General features: G+C 44.8%; 1 protein-coding gene across 2 annotated transcripts in view; it reads right to left on the bottom strand.

The window, feature by feature from the left end:
* The window catches only part of DPP6 (dipeptidyl peptidase like 6), a 746,707-nt gene that overhangs the window by 503,911 nt on the left and 221,001 nt on the right, over positions 1 to 21,795 (bottom strand). The window contains exon 1 of one of the 2 annotated variants that reach the window (XM_004430586.3): positions 12,925 to 14,018. The exons of the other annotated variant lie outside the window; for it this stretch is intronic. Coding sequence (XP_004430643.1) covers positions 12,925 to 12,981 — 57 coding nt within the window. The 5' untranslated portion in view covers positions 12,982 to 14,018. Of the gene's footprint in view, positions 1 to 12,924; positions 14,019 to 21,795 lie in introns of those variants that run through there. 2 annotated transcript variants of the gene reach the window in all.

Raw genomic sequence — 21,795 nt, 5'->3', positions numbered from 1 at the left:
AGTGAAGTGTTCCTGAGCTTTTTGGTCTAGTAGTTAGGGGGCTGGAAGAGAGGTATGGGGTTCAGAACAGACTGGGGTTGATATGGATGTAATTGATCTGTGGCTTAATAATTTTTCCCCCAAATCACTCTCATTATCTTTAAACTAATTACATCTCTTTACAGGATAATGTAAGAAAATAATTGACATTCCTAAATATGGAAAGTGAGCAAACGAAGGCTGAATAATGAGTCCGACCATCATAAAAACTCGCACACACATTTCTAAATAAAACTACGTAATACACAATCTCTGTGAATATTTTCAATGTCAATGGAAAGGTGATTCGAAGCTAGAAGTGAGGATTCTCCCACAGGGGAAATTTCATAAAATTTTACTTTTTGAAAATTTAAAATCTGATGTTTTTTCTAAATTCTCTGTATACTCCTAAAATTCAAGACATTGAACCAGCTCAGACGCTACTACAGAATTAAAAGGTATTTTGAGTTTCTTTCATGAAATTAAGATCTGAGTGAAAAACACACATAAGGTTAGCATTTCCTTTCCTTAGTACTCATTTGATGTGAACGTTTTCAAGCCACCATGAGCCTCAGGAAGGCACAAGTCAACCCCTTGGTTCACAGTGATCCTTATTTTCGTTAGTGTTTTTCTTGGATTCAATTACTGTCCGTTACTTTAAGTATAATTTCCTCATTCAAGCAATGACAACACAATTATACAAATCTGAAATTTTCAACAGAGATATTACAGCATAGAAATAAACTAATAAAAAATTCTAATCATATATCCATTCATTACAAGGACCATAATTCTTCAGAAACCAAATCCAGTAATCTTAAAACCTGGATACACTGTAAGATTTTAATAAATTTAAAATACAGAGCCTACTTTGCATGCAAAGTTACACACATTAGCCGCCTGACAACTCCAGGTTCATAACAGTATCACTACTGAACTAAGTCAGATATATGCATCTAAGTTGCAAATATGTTTCTGACAACTAATAAACCACAACTAAGCTTCAAGTACCTTATGATAACTATTCAGCCACACGCCTAAGTGAATTTAATAGAGTCACAAACTGCAGACTAATTGCTTCAAGTGCAGCTTATTATGTGTGCAATTTCAAGCACCAAGCAGCAGTTAAGGAAACGCAAACTACTTCACTCAATGCAGCAAACACCCTTTATATGAAGTCAACTTTTGCACCTGCTTGGCAGCTTCTCTCCTACAGCCAGACTGTTAGGGGGCCACGGAGACAGTAAAAACTTTCACCAAACTCATGTCATATCATCAGGTATCTACTTCTTTACCCCCCTGACAACATCCAGAGCTATTATAAATCAAGCACTTGCTCCATGTGGAAACCGAGGTTACCCAAATGGCCCCAATGCTGCCTAGCTGGTAAGTGCCAGCACTGGAATTTAAACTCAGACTCATCTGAATCCAAAGCTGGTACTCCTTCTCCTAAACCAGAATGCCCCCTGCTTTGGCTCTAGAAACCATGCTCATACAAAAGTTCACAAAGTTGGCCAATCCACACTCAGCAGAGGGCAAACAGGGCAAACGTTCCAGATCTTCTCATTCTGTTAATCTTGAACCACTTTCTTTCTTTCTTCCCTTAAAGAACTTCTCCCACCTGAGCTTTAGAGGTTCAACCAAATGTTCAAGTCAACTTTCTCTGCATCTGGGAGAAGGTGGTGCAATTTGGATCTTACCTTCTTTTTATTTCAGCAAACCACTTCAGTGGATGAAAAAGACTTGGTGCTTCTGCATTAATGACAAAGGGCTCTGGGGAGGCATCCTGCCCATTTTCAACAGGTCTTCTTTTCTCATCAATTGGTTTTCCTGTTTATCTACCCAGTCGGTAAGTGAAAGAATATTTACTTACTTTACAAATATGGGTCCTGGCAAGACTGAATGTTGATGCAGGTCTGTGGCAAACAGTTGATGCTTCTGTGGGGGAGAAACAACTTCAGGTGGGACAGGCGTGGGCGGAATTTGGGGAAAAGAAAAGTGGCAATGGCACTTCAAGCATCAGGGAAGGCACGGTGAGTGGTTATAGAGGAGCTGGATTTTATTTTCCTCTAGGGCTCTGAAAATTTGATCCACTTGCTGAATGAATAAAACCACAGATCTCTTAACTTTGTGGATCATTCACTGGAGGAGGTTTAGAGAGGAGGATACAACTCATTCATTCACTGATTCATTTTGCACATAGATTGCATCGTGCTTAGTGTTGGAGATACCTAAGGCATGTGTCCCTCAGAAGCTCATAGCTGTATGTCAAGGGAAGGTAACATAGGTACCATATTCAAGTCTTGAGATGTTCAAGTAGAAGGGGCCCTTAGTCAAGCTTGTCCGTTGTGGAGGAAGAGCACCGTTGAGCACCGCATGGTCATCATGCTTGTCCTGGAGTGGTCCTAGCGATGCAAAGACGGCGGGAAAGGCAGCCACGACGTGAAGAGCATGTGCTGACACTCAGCGCAAGCTGCCGCATAGGGCGCTAAGTCCACAGACCCCGAGTTTGCCTTTTAGAGCGACCCAGAAAATAAAAACGATCAAAATCCTATCTCTTCTTCTAATAATATTTAACAGCTCCTTAAATATTGATTAAAAACATCATCATGACATACTTTATTTCCTCTTAGCCATACAGTTGCATTCCTCTAATCACTCAACATGGCTCACAGATCCTTTATCTACCACTTCTGGGGTATCATACCTATTTCTTCCTGACCACTTGCACCCAGCCCCACCCCATTCCCTCCTACAGGCATTGAGTGCCTCCACTGTACCTAGCACAGCACCCAGAAGTGACAGTTATTTAGGCAATACTTGTGTAAGGTTTCAGCACTGAGCACATTCTATTGATTTGTCTTAAGACTGTGCTAGCTTGCTGGAAGACCACATGAAGGGGACAGAGACACTCAACCTGGAGTCTACAGACAGATATGACAGCATCTGTGACCCTCACATAACTGAGAAGTTACACGATTTTTCCTGGTGAGCAGGTCCATGGATATCATCAGATCCTCAAAAGGGATCTGTAATCCAAGAGAAATGATGAACACACTATTCAGTTTAAGCTTGTGAACTAATAAAATTTCCAGGTGTTTCAATATCTGAACTCCTGCTGGGCCGAATCCTTGATTCGTATAGGTGACACGCCCAGACTCCTCTTCTACTCCCATCTTCCCACATCTGCTGTATAACAACCACCTTTGAAGTTACTCAAGTGTAAGACAAGATTGAAAATTACCTACTGCATACTTCCAAAGCATGCAAAATTTATTAATTGTTGTTTACTTTTAAAAATTAAGAAGAAAAACATTGGCTACCCCCTAGTTTTTCTTTGTTTCAAAAGTAACTTATTAAATAACTAATTATTTAAATATGAAAAGTTGCTATGAAAAACCTAATGTCTCTAGGGATACTGCAATAAAAGAAGAAATAGCTAGTCTATCCATAAGTCATGAAGACAAAGAATTGCAGTAAACCTCTCAATGCCTGAAGCATATATAAAAGGCATATACTGATCTCCAAAGAAGGATTTTTTAATGCATCTATAATGCTTAACTCATTTACGTCCTTTACAGTTTCTAGCTAATATCAGTTTTTGTGTTAGCCTTCTTAGTATATTATTTTTACCTTGTCTCACCTGGGATTGCCTGACTTGGAGCAAAAAAAAAAGGACTTGTGTTCTGAATCTGCAATTTGCCAGCTGTATGATTTTGGTAATTTACTCAACCCCTCTGAGCCTTATTGCCTCCTGTTTAAATCAGACTGCTGGATTAGACGTCCGATTCGTATACTGTGCTCCAAACTGCTCTGGGGCTCTGCTGACGTGACTAGGGAAGCGCTTTTCCCTTTCACATGTCAGAGTTGGCTTATTTCCTTTGGGGAAAAGGTTTCTGTCACTAAAACAAAAGTCCAAAAATCACTGGGCAAGATGGTCTATAAAATGCCTTAAAAGTCAAACATTATATGATTTTATAGAACAACCCCTCTTAGAATGGACACACAAGCCCTCACCAAATGCTGAAAAGAAGATCCATTCAAATATCATTGTTATGTCAACACATGTAGTAAGTCTCATTAAACAGCAGTTGGAAATCTCCATGCTGAGAACAGTATCCTGTGCTTAATAAATGTTTCCTTCACAGCAACAGAGTGATGGGCATTATCCCCAGACGTGCAATCAGACCAGATTTGCCCAAGGTCCCTCAGTTAGTAGGTGGAAGAGGTAGGATCAGAAGTCGCAGGCATCCATGCCAACAGACACATATTCTACCAACTCCCTAAAAGAGGGCTACTGGCAAAGGAAAGTACCTGCCGCCCCTGCCCTGTAATGAGCAGGTAAAATTAATAACATGCAACAAGGGAGCTTTGAGACATTAAGGCTTTATAATTTTTAATGATAAAACAGTTTTTACCTACCAAAGTTCTCATACTGATTATTCTCATTCTTTAACTGTGCACCATGTAACTTGGTATTGGGAGAATGGAGTGTTTATTTTTCTTTTAAACTCAGAGCCAGAAATTCTAATGGTCTTGAGTCTTCTTAAAAATTTCCCAGGCTATTTCAATAAATACCACATAAATATATATACCATAATGCCTTGTTGCTTCAAAGTACACTTGAATTTTCTTTGGGACATCACAAACCCTTTCAGCTCTCTGAAAACCAGAAGCTTCCAGGGCCCTTTTTAGTCCATCCAGACACATCTAGATTAAATAAACACACTCACAAAGTGAAACTTTTATGTCCAAGTCTCTCTTCCAGTTACATATGTTCCCCAAATTCCTGTTCTTTTAAGCAAGAATCTATCATGTTAAGCTCAGATTTCTTCCTTTTCTTCCAAAATTTTACTAACCCTTTGCTGCTTTCCACTGTAATACTTTCCATGTCCTCGTGGCTTTGAAACCCTCTCATGTAACCTTTTCCTGTTGTCCCAAATCGCCTCTGTGCCCTCACAGAACATTCTACCTCCCAAAGCAGGCTCTCAGCTGACCCTTAGGTTTGGATGACGCAGCTGGGAATTTCGCTGCTCTCAGCCTCGAGCTGCCCCATCAGTTCTCCTTTTCCCCTGCTCCACCTCTCCTCTCACTGTCACCTATTTATCAGAATAAAAGCCTTCCTCTGATCCAACATCTGTCTAATAAGTGGATGGGGTACTAGGCAGGCTATTAAAAATTAAAAATATGTTTACTTCCCTCTCCCATTCAGAGACCTGATTTAAGACACATAGTATCATAATTTAAGAATTCCCCAAGTGAATGCTTCAACAACCTCAAATATTCTAACAAGAATAAAAATCGCCTCTTCAAAATAGAGAAGTAAAATGCTTTCCTTAATTTTAAAATGCACGTCACCACCATGCAAGGGCATCTCTGTTGCATATTAATTTCTAAAAAAGAAAAAAAAGGGTATATATTTTGAATTCTTTGGTTTTGATGTTCCTTTTGCTCTGGGAAACCTATTTAAAGGGTTGGCTCTATCCTTCCAAGAGCATGAATTCCCATTCTCATCAAGGGGAATCCTATGAGCACGTCAGCAGACAGACTTGGACCTTTTAAAATGTTTTGAAAGAGCCCCCCCTCACCACCACCCTGGTTATCCCATTTTAATCAGCAGATTGCATTGGGCCTTTTGGTCCCCCTCCCACCTCCACACACACAGGCACGCACACAGACAGTTTTTGGAAGCCTGTGTTCCAAATTAACAACCTAGCAGCTTGAGATGATGCTCAAAGTCGCATGCAGTTTCAGAAGGGGAAAGCAGTTTTTCTTGAGTTCTGGCAGGGGAAGTTAAATCTCTTTAAAAATTGATCAGACGCTAGTAAGGGAACAATATATAAATTGTCGCAGAAAATTCTATTATCAAGACTTTCTTATATCACTAATGGGTTTTGTAAAGCTGTTAGTGGAGGGCTGTATTCCTGATCCTATGGCATCCTCGCCACCACTGCTAAAAACAGACGGGCACCAGTATCGAAGTGGGCCCACGGCACTGACTCAATGTCTGTGCTTATGGCAATTTTTCCTAAGAAGGGATTGCTGCAAATTTCAGCTCCGTTACCATAAAATCCTCCTGGAATTGGAAGCCGAAAGCAGCAAGAGTGTCTGCTCTTTGGTACTTGCCTGATACAAGACCGGCTCTAATACAGATGCGGAATTAACAGGAACTTATTAATGCACACAACCTATCAGTGATTTAAGGGGTGCCAAGATTGTCTTCACTGTGACTTCTCCTTAATTTTCCACTAATGATTGTGACTAAATTCCACATTTTTTCTTCCATAAGCTCTGCCATAACTTTGTACCCCAAATTTCCACCCTTAATAATTCCATTGGGTTTCACAACCAACAGTTATTGTTAAAATTATGAATGCTCTCAAGGAAAATAATGCATTACACAGCTCTTATACATTATTTTTATAATTTTATTTTTTCCCCCCAAAGCCCCAGTAGATAGTTGTATGTCATAGCTGCACATCCTTCCAGTTGCTGTATGTGGGACGCGGCCTCAGCATGGCCGGAGAAGCAGTGCCTCGGTGCGCGCCTGGGATCCGAACCCAGGCCGCCAGCAGCGGAGCGCGTGCACTTAACTGCTAAGCCACGGGGCCAGCCCTCTTATACATTTTTTTAGTGATGGATTTGTCTCAGTCACTCAGCAAGGCCTAGGTGGAACAGCACACGTGAAGGTTTTGATAGAAGGAGTCAACACCGAACAAATATTGGTATGTTACCAGTACTAGCGGTGACTAAAGGCCTCCCTGGGACATGGCAAGGAAGAGTCCTGAGAAGCAAGCAACAAACGGACGGAGGAGGAGCTCTGAGAGTGAGCTTTACGGGTTGGATCACTTTACCTGGGCTATTTTTCTTGAATCTTCTCCATCGCCTTTTTCATTGATTTCCCCACTTCAAGGAACACAGGCTACCCAGGTCAGGAAGGACCTGAGGTCAGCCTCATGAAGGATGACAACAAACAGGATGTAGGCTGAAATTCCACCCAATTCACATGGTTATCTACTCCTATGCTTTAAGGCCACAAGATAACCAAACCCAAAACTTGAAATGAAAACATTTTAGTTATTTTGGCTTTCCAAACAATGTCTGAAATGAGAATACACAACCTCCACTGGTCTGATATTTTTAAAGCAAGGACTTCAAACAACCATAGATCTCTAAATGCTTACACAGAATCGCTTCTCCCCAAATTATATTCTTTTCCTCAATTTTCAGAACTCTAGATCAACAGACTCATTCTGCCCTCTCTTTCTCCACGAGAGAGAGAGTGAAAGATGTCTATTGCAACACCAAATCAGTTAATGCCAAACACAGGCACGGCTCATTTCCAAAAGAGATAATAATGCTACAATTCTCGATGAGGCAGAAACATGGTGACTGTTCATTACTCTAGGTGATTAGCATCTTAACATCTTTCACAGGCACGCTGGAGCTGAAGATGCTTTGGTGAAGGTTAACGGAAAGCATTCTCCAACCCTCAGTCTCCCAGGTTTTCTCTGTGGAGCATTTGAAGGTCTTAGTCAAGCTTTCCATGGTAACTCCAGTATGGAAAATGATGGGCAGGATTAAGTTCAATGGAATGTCTGTATAACACAATAAAACTTGATGCACAGAGAAGCATTTTTCAGAAAGAAAAGTCAGCTGCCTTCCACTGTTTTGAATTTGGGCTGTGCCTACAGCCAGTCTGAGATTGTTTGGGCTTTCATTTATCTATTAAGTGGCACTTGCCCATTGAGTTCCTTTAATATATCATGTGACTTGGACCCCAGAAGATTGGGAACTACCTGTAGACACCAGAGCACAATAGATGATGGCTTCAAGCTACTTGCTTGCTTCACTGCCATGTTATTCTCTCTGGTGATGACACAAACCTCCCTCCTCTGAGGAGAGGACCATGCCAGCCACTCTCTTTCCTCTCCCCACAGACTTCACACTGCTCCCTCTCCTTCTCCCCCTGTCCAGGACCCACCCTGGAGATCTCAGGCCAGGAGCTCTTGTTCTGTAGATGCTCTCTCTCGGATACCCATGACTTCTGAGTTCCCCTCTCAAATCCCCCACACATCAACTCTTTCTGCAGCCAAAGTTCTTCTCTTCCTCCCTGCTCTGGCAGCTCACGAGTCCTAAATGTATTTCTACACAATCCTAAGAACTTCTCATCCCAATTCTTCTTCCAGTTTCTTCCAGTGCCCTTTTTAGCCAGAGAGTCTTAGATAACTTAGACCAGGGGCAGAACAGACTTTAATTTCTCCTAGTACAATTGCTGCGTCACTCGCCATTTCTTTTTGAATCACCAAAGGACCATCTCTCCCCCTGGGAGACTCATAAATAAGTCATGTTTGCACTTCCTAATACTGAATCTTGTTTTTCTGGATTTCCTTCTACTTCTTCTTCTTTTTTTTAAAACTATATTTACCTTCACTGCGGATGCCTTACATTGCCTTTTCCTTTAACACAATTACATAAAAAATTTAACTCTCATGAAGGTGAAAGCCAGATCCTCTCCTTCAGAATCTAATTTCACTACTGAAAGAAGCAACAGGATCTAATGCCAACAGTGCTGGACAGGGAATGTCGGAAGTCATCACCTACGTGCCCTTGGGAAGGCCGACCCTCTCTCAGAATTCCAAGATCCATGCATTTAAAAATTTTTTTTATTTATTTTTTTCCCCCAAAGCCCCAGTAGATAGTTGTATGTCATAGTTGCACAGCCTTCTAATTGCTGTACGTGGGACGCGGCCTCAGCATGGCCGGAGAAGCAGTGCATCGGTGCGCGCCCGGGATCCCAACCCGGGCCGCCAGCAGCAGAGCGCGTGCACTTAACCGCTAAGCCACGGGGCCGGCCCCGCTCCATGCATTTTAATGTCCACTTTATAGAATGTGTTGTTCACAAAATTCTATTCACTTCAGAAGCTCTTCTGTAATGGCATTATTACAAAGGCTCAGATAAATAATAACCTATCATCAACACTAGGTCCTGGGGTCCATAATTTCATAGGAGAATAGACACACTGGGGCTATATATTAGGACTTGTGCAGCTCAGAGAAAACTGAGAAGCCACAAAAAATAAATGTTACACACACGAGGTACTATCAGACCAGCTGGTTTTCAGATCTACAGATGTTACAGAAGTGACTGAACCTAACATACAGCAAAAGATACAAGTCAGCCAATAGAACACAAAATATTTCCATAAGAAAAGAGGCTTTTTGGATATCTTTTAAGGAAAGGCATATTCTCACTTATTGGTGAGATTCCTGAGCCCAAGAGGGTGGACTAGGTCACAGGGTGCACTTGTGAGGGCTTTTCCAGCTCTGATTTTGTGCTGCATGAGGCCTGCACGTGTGTGTGCACGTGTGTGTGCATACATGTCCACACATACACAGACACAGAATCTGCCACTAAAAACTTATCCCTGCTCAATATTGGAGCAAAAATGTGTCATGGATCATTGGAAGCATCGAGAATTAATTTTTCTGCCTGATCTTACTCTCAACAGCATTACTGACCACTGCTTTTCAACTTCCAGCCATTTGAAATGAGGACAATATATTTTAAAATAAATTTGTGCTTTTATTTATTTTATGAGAAAAAAAATCCCTTAATTTGGTTCTCTAAGGAAAGATTTAGTTTGTTTGTGAGAATAAACTATATTTAAACCAAATTAGCGTTAGCTTTTTCTACTTCACCTACTAGGCTCGACTCCGGGCACACGGCGAAGCAGCGTGCAGGCCAGGGTGGATTTGGTTTGTACTGAGGAGCCTCTGGATCATCTGATTGGCCTTGGAGCCTAAGGATGAATTTAATTCATTCAGCTTAAAAGCTATAGTGTTTCTAAACATCTTTGGGCTGTTAACACTTCATTTTAAAATAAATTTTAACATCTCCAAAGAGAACGAGAAGTGGTCTTCTAGAAGTCAATTCTTCCTGTTGGTTATTCCAATGTGTTCACACAGGATCCTTTAAAAAAAAAAATACTCTTTCTACATATTTATCTATTTTTAGTACATATTTTAACAAGTAAATTCAAAAAAAAATCAGCAAGCTCTAATTCATAGGTAAAATCACTTGATTTTATCTTTTCCTTTTCTCATTAATTTGCAGTAATCTTCGGCATACAGAAGTGATTTCCAGCTGCCACCCACATGCCTGGCTCCCACCTACAAGGCAGATAGGGACCTGTACCACGTCTCTGTTAGCTGCTAAGAACTAAGTGGTGGTCTATTGCAATAACCAACAATTTCTTTAAAGAGTGTTGGATATAAGCATCAGGCTACATTAAATCCCAATCCTCAGATTAATGCCTCACAATGTAAGATGTACGGTGCCACTCCCACGGAGTTTCAATTACAAAATAAGGCTTGGTGATTTTGATGCAGCCATGAAGTTAATCAGTACAAGTAAAGAGTCCCAACTTAAAATCCAAACCAAACCACAAACCAGCATCTCTCTCTCTTTCTCTCTCTCTCTACTAAAGAAAAAAAAATTGGAACATATTCCTGTCTTGGTCCCCCTACAAATTCCTACCAGCCTAGGTATGGGGTTATCCCCAAAGCTTCATTAGCAACAAGACAAGATGAAATAAAGAACTGGATAGCTCACTAAGAGCTCTACAGTCTAAACACACAGAAAAATAGTTTAAAAATTGATACAGAATAGAGGAAGGAGAAACAGTCTTTACGAACTAAGTATTTTATTGACTGAACTAAGTATTTTATTTATCTCTGTGTTTTGAGCTACTTGTTAAGATTTTACCCAACGTCCCCCAAGGTATATTTATTTTAGATGTGAGATCTTGGTCCTCCATCCTGTTTGCTTCTCCTGCTGTTGACCCTCTCTATGTTCAACTTCACTGGGAGGGGGTGGGGAGGGAGCTCTGCATTTTTCTGGGGCAAGAAGTTGCCCCTCTGAGACGGAGGAAAGCGGCTTTCCCAACTGATATCCCACCTGCTTCCCCTGCCACAGCCACCTCTGGGCTTCAGTGTTTGCCAGTTGAAGTCTTCCGCAACTGAAGCAGGTTCAAGTACGAGGATTTCCAATGATTCAAAGGTCTAAAATCAAACCAGCACTTATACATCCTCCAAAACCCACACCCTAATTAACTGTTTCCACGCTCCTGGCAGGTGGAGGTATCAGGCAAAATGAGAGCAAAACTGAGCAGGAGCCAGGGATCTTCTTTTACATAACACAGATGGGGCTTTTGAGCGCTGTCCTTGGGTTTAGACCTATGAAGAGCAGTGTGTTCTTTCCATAATTATTACCTCTGTCCCATGGTCAGAAATGCTACCTGAGTCCTGGCTGGATCCTGTAAGCCCACGGCACGTTTATTTTATAGCTAGTGAGGGTGGAGAACCGTCACAAAAGGAAGCCCAGTTGGGCACAGGATGCTAATGTAGGGTGGACATTATTTCTTTATTGACCAAATTATCTGTAGAACTGTTTAAAAGGAGGAGGGCTTGTTTGCCTCTTGGGAACCTCAGTGTTCACGCTGCACTGAGCATTAACCCTCACACGAGCTTGCCCGCTGGATACAAGAATTCTTAGATTTCTGTATTTACAAAATCTTCTTCCCAGAAGAAATAAAACTGTATTTAAGTTCTGATGATGATGATACTAATAAAATGGTCTCTTTTTTTAATCAAAAAATGGGCTTTGATGAAATGACCAAAAAAATGCAGCTCGCACTAAATACAGATCCAAAGTTGTCTTCACACAGTCTCTGAATAGTGGATGATGAATTGTCACACAATGTCCCCAAAGAGGCTCTTTGCTTTCCTTAACTCTAGAGGGGTCTCCTTTGTTGGCCCTAATCCCAGCAAGTGAGAGCCAACAACACCCCTAAAATAAATAGGGAAAATCAGCTTATGCTGTTAACTTACCAAGCTCAAGCAAACTGCTTTGCAAATCTACTGGTGTCCCCCAGGATCTATTTTAATGATCTGCCTGAGGAGAACTAAGCAGTGATTAAAAGATAAGAACCCTCCAGATCTTCTGAGAAGGGAATTACAATATCTACATGAGTGGTAAAACACAGCTTGCCGGTTCCCTTTACTCCCAGAGACTCGGAGCCTCTGCAGATGGTGGGCCTCTTCAGGGCAGGGCCAGTGGCTGCCGCTGCCATATGGGGACACCAGCGCAGTCCCGCCATCCTCGGCCAGCCAGCCCCCTAAGACCTGCTACTTCTCAGCTGGGGGCCCCACTTGACCCTGACTCTGCATCCTTCGGCTTTTCTAGCAGGGAGAGTCCGCACTCTCTGTCTGCCCAGGTTGAGCAGCAGCAATCTGTTCATACCTTCAGAAATACTTAGGAAAAGAGGAGGAAAAGGGACACAGGTATCAAAGGAAAGTCCTTCAAACACAGCACACATGTCTCCTTTTGACTTGTGTTAGAACCATAGCAAAGTCCTGTTGGAGGGTCAGAATAAGCTGAATTTTGAGTGGGGGGGCTACCCACCTCCTCCATTCCTCCCCCCCAAAATTACAAAGTAGTTGGACACCTTCACCCCTGACACGTGCTAAATTAGGTGGCTCCGACAAGAGGCCTTTGTCCCAAGGTCCCTGCACATCCAGTTTACCTCGCCAGATGCTCCCTGAGCCTATGCATTCTTGACAGACAGGGGATCTTGTAAAAAGAGAAGTAGGGGGAGAGGAGCAAGGCAGACCTGGCTGCACCCACCCAGCACTTTATCCACCTCCCAGCTTTGTGGCTCAGTCACCGCAAACACAAAATCATTCAAGAAACACATATCTCCTCTCTCTCTCCCTCTCCCCCTCTCTCTCCCTCTCCCCCCCTCTCTCCCTCTCTCCCTCTCTACCACACACAGAGACACACACAGGCAAACGCACACTCACAGACACGCGCACGCACAGGCACACTCCAGAAGGCAGCATTACCTGTTCCTGCTGTTGCACGGATTTCCCTGAAGCATTCGGCTCCTTGGCCGTAGTCATGATCTCTGTCCAGGGCGCACAGGGGCAGGTGCGATACGACGGTGAGTTCAGAGCAACGGGAGTCCAGTCGGCGGGGAGGACTGTGATTTAGTCCATACTTCCGAAATCACACGGCTATTTTGGGGAGGGTGGGGGAGGGATAGTGGGGAGACCAGCCCAGTTCTCTCTTTAAGTGCCAAGAGCAGAGAGCGGAGCCGAAGAGGAAAGATGCTGCGGCTTAGTGGGGCTTCTCCAATTAGCAACAGCCTCTGCAATCGCCACAGAAACAATGATAACTGCTTAGCAACCGGCAACTGGCGGCGCGGTGCAGGAAGGGGACCCGAGTGATGCGCGCTGCTCCCGCCCGCCCGCCTGCCTCCCGCGGCGCACGGCGCATGCTCGGGCCGCGGTCGGCTGGGGAGGGGGCTCCGGGGGAGGGGACCCAGGCGGGGGCGCGCCGGCAAAGCCCAGGAACTTGTCGCCGCCCTGCCCGGGTGGCCGAACCTGCGCCCCCAGCAGCACTCGCCGGCTGGTCACACCAGGGCGGGGGCGCTAAGGGGCCACGCGAGGGATGGTCTTTGTTTTCCCTTCTGCCAAGTGCCGGGTGCCTTAGAGAAGGAAGCTGCTCTGTGGGCACCAAAGAACGGCTCCTTTTCTGTGTGCCCGGTGGGTTTGCAGGAATGGTAGATGTGGAAATCTTGGCCTTGATTTTCCTTAAAATTCAGAAAACTTATTATGATCCATCTTTTAACTCCAAAGCTCTCCTGTGTCTCTCTGAAAATCAACCAGGATCTGAAGGGTGTCTGTCGGTTGAAAGAAAGAGAAAAAAGCCTGCGGGGTGACCTTATAGGAAGGCAAGGCTCCCTGCTGAGTCCTGAGCTCAAGGAGAAAGCAGGACAGAGGTGGCTTTCCTGCCTCCCTGCCTGATGTCCCTGCTGCCTTGCGCTGCCCGCGGGCGCTACTGCACCTCCCGGCCCTCGACCCCTGGGGACGCAAGTTGGTGGGCAGAGGATGCGGTGTGTGCACAGCTATCAGCTCTGAGTGGAGCTTGATTAGCCACCAGTTTGCAGGCAGGAATGTCCATGGCCTTCCAGAAACGCGGACCAATTCAACACCCAGAGTCCTGCGGCCCCTCTATGTGTGAAGGTCCTCTGTTAATACTTCTCTGACGCCTCCTAGTCTTGAAGCTCCGCCTCCACTCCGAGGGTTTCAGGCCACCGGCATTGGCTCCCAGGGGAGAGGTAGCCACCCCCCCCCCCCCCCCCCGTTCCCCCTCCCTGTGGCCCGGCACTAACAAGAATGAGGAAAGAATAAGAACCTTGGGGCCTTCACACCTCTATAAAGCCCTGGGTAGTTCCCTGCAAAGAGAAGGCAAAGTAGATGGGTTTCCATTTAAAAGGTGTTTAATAGCAGACTTCCCCTCTTTGAGCTCTCCCAGTGCCCCCACCCCCAGTCACCTTACAAAACAAACACTAGAAAATCCAGGGCACCGTGTCCTTTAGAGTTGACAGATGAGTCCAGACGGTGGCAGAGTTGCCTGGCCACCTCTCCCACAGCCTGAACTTAATTCCGGTCTAAGTGCTCACTTGGCACAGAGTCCAAGGGGTCAGGATGGGCAGCTGGGAGCGGGCCTGGTTTGTCAAGAGCACAAACAGGAACCCAGGTAAAGTCTGGTCACACAGTCAGGCTCTGCTTTGTGTTTGCTGGCTGTGTTTAGACTACTTAGCAGTACGGGAAGTTTCCGGGGTGGGAACAGCAGTGGCGTGGGTCCCTGTCTAACCTGGAGCATAGGTTATGATCAGTGTTCGCTGGGGGGGGGGGGGGGGCGGTGCCAGGCCAATCAACCCCCCTGGGGAGTCTTCATACAGTTACAAGCTTGTAAGCGAAAGGTGAAGCCATGGCAACATGAGTCCTCTAAGCAAACCTGCCATGGGGGCCCCAGCAGCAAAGTCTTGGAAAGGAGGCCAGGGCAGTGAGATGAGTGGCCCCTCTTCCCTCACACGCCTGGACCACAGCGGCCTGGGAGGACTTCGGTGACAGCTGAGATTGATACTGGCTCAAGAGAAGGTTGACATAAGGGAAGCCATGTTGTAGAAATGAAACCCTATCGTAACTTGGAATGACCTCTGACAAACTAACCAAGCTGGATATGCACCCTCCAGGATATCTAACTGCTATGTTGATTTTACAACCCCTGCCTATGCATATACCTCCCAGCTGCAATAAGATGATAACTTGTTCTTTTGAGTTCCTTAGGAATGTAATGACCCCCAACAGAGAATCTATGCTAATAGCCATCATCAATGAAAACCAAAAAATCTGGGGTGGCGACTCCCAGTCTGTAACACTAGAATGTCAACATTCCTAACCCCCTCCCCTGTAACCCACCGGCCTATATAACTGCTGTAAGACTTTGTGCCCCTTAAGATGGTTCTTTCAGACATGAGTAGGCCATCTTCCCCTTGCTAGCAAGCTGTAACAAAAAGTCCTTTCTTTCCTACCTCCTTGCCTCTTGACTATTGGCATGTCTTGAGGCGAGCAGAAGGCCCCACATTGGGCGGTAACAAGATCAGCAGCCCCTGCTGCAAAATATCCTGTCACGATTTCAGCCTCATTCCCGGGCATCTCAGAATTGCTCGGTCCTCCAGAGTTTCCTCTTAAATTAAAACCCCATCTTAAACCACCATCTCTTAACATCTCCGAAGGATGCACTGCTAACCCGCAGAGGTCAGGAGCACCACCAGGACTGATACTGGGGACAGGGATAACAGCGGGAGAAGGGGGAGAAGTTTCCAGGGCCCGTGGTCTGACCGAGTTGGTGGTACCCCAGGGGTGCCCAGTTAGCTGTGTGTGGTGGAGAGCAACATGAAACCCTTCAGGGCCTTCACTTTTACTTCTCAGCAAAGACCTTAAATATTATTTTACGTCTAAAATGAATACCGATATAATGCAAAGTTCACACGCATTTGCAAGATTATTCCCGATACGTCAAAGGAGTCTCCTGCTGGCATCAGATCATCACTTGGGTGCTTGCCCACGAGCCCCCAGGCCCTCCACACCCCTCATCCATAAACTCTGTCTTCAAGAGCCACTGGGTGGAAAATTTTGCGAGTGACTGTGGAGGGCCAGGCACGGTTGTGCCACTCAGCACCTTTCCGTGTGATTTTCTGGCACCAGGTCCCCGGGTGGCCAACTGTTCTGCATGCTACTTGACTTTACTGCTTTTAAAAGAGAAAGGGCAAGGTTTCCTGCCAAACGTGGCAGCACGGATAAACATGGAGGCCCTTATGCTGAGTGAAGTAAGTCACAGAAGGACAAATACTGCATGGTTCCACTCATATGAGGAATCTAAGAGTCAAACTCATGGAAGCAGAGAGTAGAATGGTTGCCAGGGGCTGTGGGGAGGAGGGAGAAATGTGGGGTGGTTGTTCAATGGGTATAAAATTTCCAATACACAAGATGAAAATGTTCTAGAGATCTATACAGCATTGTGCTTATAGTTAACAATACTATACTGTACACTTAAAAACTTGGTAAGAGGCTAGATCTCACGTTAAGTGTTCTTATCACAATAAAATTTTAGAGGAAGTGAAACGGCTGCCTTTTATCCATATTTTAAAATTAACCCCTCAGAGGATAAACACCATGCTCAAGTTTATCCTTCAAGCCAAACACGTGTGAATGTTGCTACAGACACGGGGAGACCTGTCTCCAGTGAGAGACCAGAACTGCGTGCTCCCGGGCACTATCTCAGAACTAACTGAACGTGCTCAGCACGACCACCATCAGAGAAAAGGTTAACAACTGGCAAATACAGGACATGCTATCCCCCATGATTGTGCAGACCGAAAAAAGAGAGAATTTGTAGAAAATTTACAGAAAGCATTATATATAAATATTATGGTTTTCAATAACTGTAGACTGCAGGAAATGGACTCAGAGAAGAGTTACCAATGACTCCAGCAGGGACAGGAGTGCAGCAGAAAGTATGTCATCTGCACTCCTTCCCCTTTCCTTACTCCATGAATATCTAATGGATATCATAGGTACTTAGCACAGGGGAAAGTCAGTGCTCACCTGCCCCTGAGGATAATGACAAAATAGTGGCCCCCTGTATCACGCTAAGAGCAATACACGGGTCCCCGGGCTCTCCGGGAGGCAGGCACTGCTCTCTCCCCCACTTTACAAAAGCAAATGGATATTTAGAGAATTTAAATATGAAACCCATGGTTACCCAGCCCGCAATCAGCCAAACCAGAACTTACACCTCAGCAGCTCAGGCCCTGACCACCACACTGCACTGTCTTGAAATGCCTGAATATTTCGATAGAATATGGAAAATATTTAACTGGTCTATGTGCCAGAAATGACACTGAGCATTAATTAATCCTTAAAAATCTCTTAGATACATATTGTATTAGTTTGCTAGGGCTACCATAACAAAGTACCATAGACTGGGTGACCAACACACAGAAACTGATTGTCCCACAATTCTGGAGGCTGGAAGTCCAAGATTATGGTGTTGCTTCCTTCTGAGACCTCTCTCCTTGGCTTGTAGACAGCTGTCTTCTCCCCATGTCCTCACATGGTCGTCCCTCTGTGCGTGTTTGTGTTCTAACCTACTCTTCTTCTAAGGAAATCAGTTAGATTGGATTAGAGACCCCCCCCATGACCTCATTTTACCTTAATCACCTCTTTAAAGACCCCGTCTCCAAATGCAGTCACATTCTGAGGTACTGGGGGGCAAGACTTCAACATATGAATTTGGAGGGGGACACAACTCAGCCCATAACACTTATTATTAGCCCCATTTTACTTATGAGGAAATTGAGGCTTGAAATGATTAAGAAACTCTTTTGAAGTCATATAGTCAGTAGTAAATGGCAGAGCTGGCATTCAGATCCAGTTCTGCTTGATCAAAACCGTTGCTACAGGGCCGGCTCCGTGGCTTAGCGGTTAAGTGCGTGCGCTCTGATGCTGGCGGCCCGGGTTCGGATCCCGGGCGCACCCCAAGGCACCACTTCTGCGTCCAACGCGAGGCCGAGTCCCACGTACAGCAACTAGAAGGATGTGAACCTACGACATACAACTATCTACTGGGGCTTTGGGGGGAAAAACATGAATAAATAAAATCTTTAAAAAAAAAAAAAAAAAAACCGTTGCTACACACCACTTCTGCACACACAAACACATGCATACACATGCAAGCACAGACATGCACACACACACACACTTACTGTGTCGCTTTAAACACTTGCCAAGTGCTTGGGCAGGAAGGAGTTCCTTCCCTAAATTCCCCAAACAAGAGTAAGTCTCCTCCATAACTCACAACAGAGAAAGGAGAGTCTCTTCAATAAATGGTGTTGGGAAAACTGGACAGCCACACGCAAATGAAAGTAGATCATTATCCTACACCATACACAAAAATTAACTCAAAATGGATTAAAGACTTGAATGTAAAACCTGAAACCATATAACTCCTAGAAAACAGGCAGTATGCTCTTCGACATCGGTGTTAGTAACATCTTTTTGAATATCATGTGTCTTCAGGCAAGGGAAACAATAACAACAAAATAAACAAATGGGACTACATTAGACTAAAAAGCTTCTGCACAGCAAAGGAAACCACTGACAAAATGAAAAGACAACCTACCAATGGGGAGAAGATATTTGCAAATCATATATCCAATAAGGGGTTAATATCCAAAATATATAAAGAACTCATAAAACTCAACAGCAAAGAAATGAAAAATCCGATCAAAAAATGGACAGAGAATACGAACAGACATTTTTCCAAAGAAGATACACAGATGGCCAACAGGCACATGAAAAGATGTTCAACATCACTAATTATTAGGGAAATGCAAATCAAAACCCCAATGAGATACCATCTCACACCTGTCAGAATGGCTATTATTAAAAAGACAAGAAATAACAAGTGTTGGAGAGGATGTGGAGAAAAAGGAACCCTCATACACTATTGGTGGGAATGTAGACTTTCCATGTATTCACTGTGTAAAATAGTATGGAGATTTCTTAAAAAATTAAAAATAGAACTACCATATGATCCAGCTATTTCACTGCTGGGTATTTATCCAAAGAACATGAAATCACTAATTCAAAAAGATATATGCACCTCTATGTTCATTGCAGCATTATTCACAATAGCCAAGAGGCAGAAGCAACCCAAGTGCCCAGCGAGAGACGAATGGATAAAGAAGATGTGGTGTATATATACAATGGAATACTACTCATCCATAAAAAAGATGAAATCATGCCATTTGCAACAACATAGATGGACCTTGAGGGTACTGTGTTAAGTGAAATAAGTCAGACAGAGAAAGACAATTACCTTATGACTTCACTCATATATGGAAGATAAACAAACACACAGATATAGAGGACAGACTGGTGGTTACCAGAGGGGAAGGGGGTGGGGGGAGGGCAAAAGGAGTAAAGGGCACATGGGTACAGTGATGGATGGCAACAAGGCTTTTGGTGGTCAACAGGATGCAGTCTATACAGAAGTCAAAATATAATGATGTACACCTGAAATTTACATAATGTTATAAACAAATGTGATTTCAATAAAAGAAAAAGTAAGGCTCCTGACTATCCCAGCTTCTGCTGAGCAATACGCAGCTAAAAGGGTCTGCTAAGGCCTTACTGGGCGAGTCCCTCCCTTTGGGGTCTAGGAGTGATCTCATTTGATGGAGCACAAGTGCTTCCAAGCAGCGTCTCAGTCTCTCCCAGTAAGTGCTCCTCCTGCCAGGGCTGGGAGAGATGCGTCTGCCAGTGGACGGACCTTCATTCTGCTGCTGTGGACTTGCTGGGAGCCGAGACACTGAGCAAGGACTATACCAGTGCCTGATTCTCAGTCAAGACGGCGCTTCACAGCTCGCCAGGGCGCGGCAGCTGGAGCCCGGCAGAGGACGGGGCAGGCCCGTCTCCAACGAGGACACCAGCAGCTGCTTTTGCCACGTGATTCCCCTCACATCCCCACTGGCACCATTGCCCAGTTCTGTTAGAAATCCCGCAGATACCTGCCATCAGCCTGGCTGAATGGAGCTGAGGCACTGTCAGTCCTCTGCAGGTGCCCCTGGTAGATGCTGGTTCACGTGGGCGCACTGATTCAGCCCTGAGCCTTCTCTCCCCTCCAGGTGTGTCCCACTAGGGCGGCCGGCACAGGCTCAGCTAACTAGGTTTGTTTGTAGACGTGTGGGCCTGATCCCTCCCCTGATTTCCACTCGCCTTGCCCTGAGTAACCAATCAGCTAAAACAACTTTGCTTCGAGAACTTTAGTCAGAAAGCGTGTATCAAGCACCTACTATAAGCAGACAGCAAAATCCCCTACAAGAAGCAGGCAAGCAAGCTGACTTGTTGCTGTAACGTAGAGATCAAAACGTCTTGAGAGTAGCGTCCACGAAGATTTTGAACTGTGTAGCATTTACCATCTGCAAGAGAAGCCACTTCTAACTTAGAATTCCCAGAAAATCAAAAAGAATATGGGCAGCAACGTAAGATTCCCTGGAGAGTCAGGCCAGGATCCAAAGAAGCAAGTTGAAAAGAAAAAAATATATATATATATACAAACACTGAGACTTGCCAACGGGGAGGAGAACGTGGATAAGTTTCCTGAACTGAAGACCAGAGTTCCATGTCGACCACCACGTGTCCACAGTCATCTCTAATGTTTTGTCCAGAAGTCTTAACCTCCAATGGAGCGGCCATCCCTTTGCTTTCAGGGGTTAGTTTGTTTGGGTTTTGGCTTTACCCTGAGAGCCCATTACTTAAATGCTGCTATCCCTGGAAATTACAAGAGCCCATGTGATCAGTTCACGTCTGGGTGAGAGTACTGGGCGACCCAACCACAGAGGCAGCACCCTGAGGGACGAGCTCTGGGAAGAAAGAGGATGGGGTCCAGGAAGAGCAATAGGAAGCACCGAGAAGCTGAGTTGCCCAGACGGCCTGTGAGCCCCTCTATCGGCTGGTGAACCTCACCTAGGGGGTAGGACGCCCTGTGGCATCAGAACTGCTGTGAAGCCCGGATCATTCTTCTCCTCAGCTTGTGTACCTCACCTCCTCTGTGTCCACTAATCTAAATTTGGTGCAACATTTCTCGTTCAACAAGAACATCTCAAGAGCCATGGCAAGTTGGGGCGGGGGGAAATGCAGAGGATTTCAGAGATGAGAACGTAGAACTGAACCAGGCTCAACAATCAAGGCTGAACAACTGGGTCCATTTTGGCCATACTTTGAATCATAGCTGGTGGAGTTAACGGGGCCCAAGGGCTCCCCAGCCCCCAGGCTTCGAGCCAGAAGCGTTTCTTCTTGGAGCATCAATCAGAAGAGCCACGTGGACCACAGCCCTGCCCTCTGGTGTGCTGTGAACTGGGAGGGGCGGCTGCTCCAGAGTTTCCAAAGCCCAGCTAGCCCAGCAACTCACACGTCTGTGCTTCAAGCACCGTTTGTAGAGCCACAGACATCATGGGTCTTCTTGGCTTAAGAGTATCACTGGTAAGTCTCTGGAACTATAGGTGGGAAAGGGGAGAGGATCAGTGCCCAGGGATTTGGGGTTTGTTTCATTTTCATTCTTGTTTCCTTCATTTTCAAATGGTTTATTTATTTGTAAGAAAAACAGGAAGAATATGGAGGTGCAGTGAGGCCACAGGCACGTCTCTTCTGTGTAGAGGCTGCCGGCTGTCCCTCAGTATCCATTCTCCCGTCTCTTTCTAATAACAGAATGCTGTGAATAAAGAACACATGCCCGCCTCCCGTGAACTAGGCATGGCCACCTGAGTACACTGGCAAACAGGCTTCTCTAGAGAAACAGAA

This window comes from Ceratotherium simum, chromosome 1, assembly GCF_057802395.1.
Source record: "Ceratotherium simum simum isolate JZ-2026a chromosome 1, ASM5780239v1, whole genome shotgun sequence".
Classification (NCBI taxonomy): domain Eukaryota; kingdom Metazoa; phylum Chordata; class Mammalia; order Perissodactyla; family Rhinocerotidae; genus Ceratotherium; species Ceratotherium simum.
Note: the sequence above shows the minus strand (reverse complement) of the source record. Positions and strands in the feature narration are given on the sequence as shown.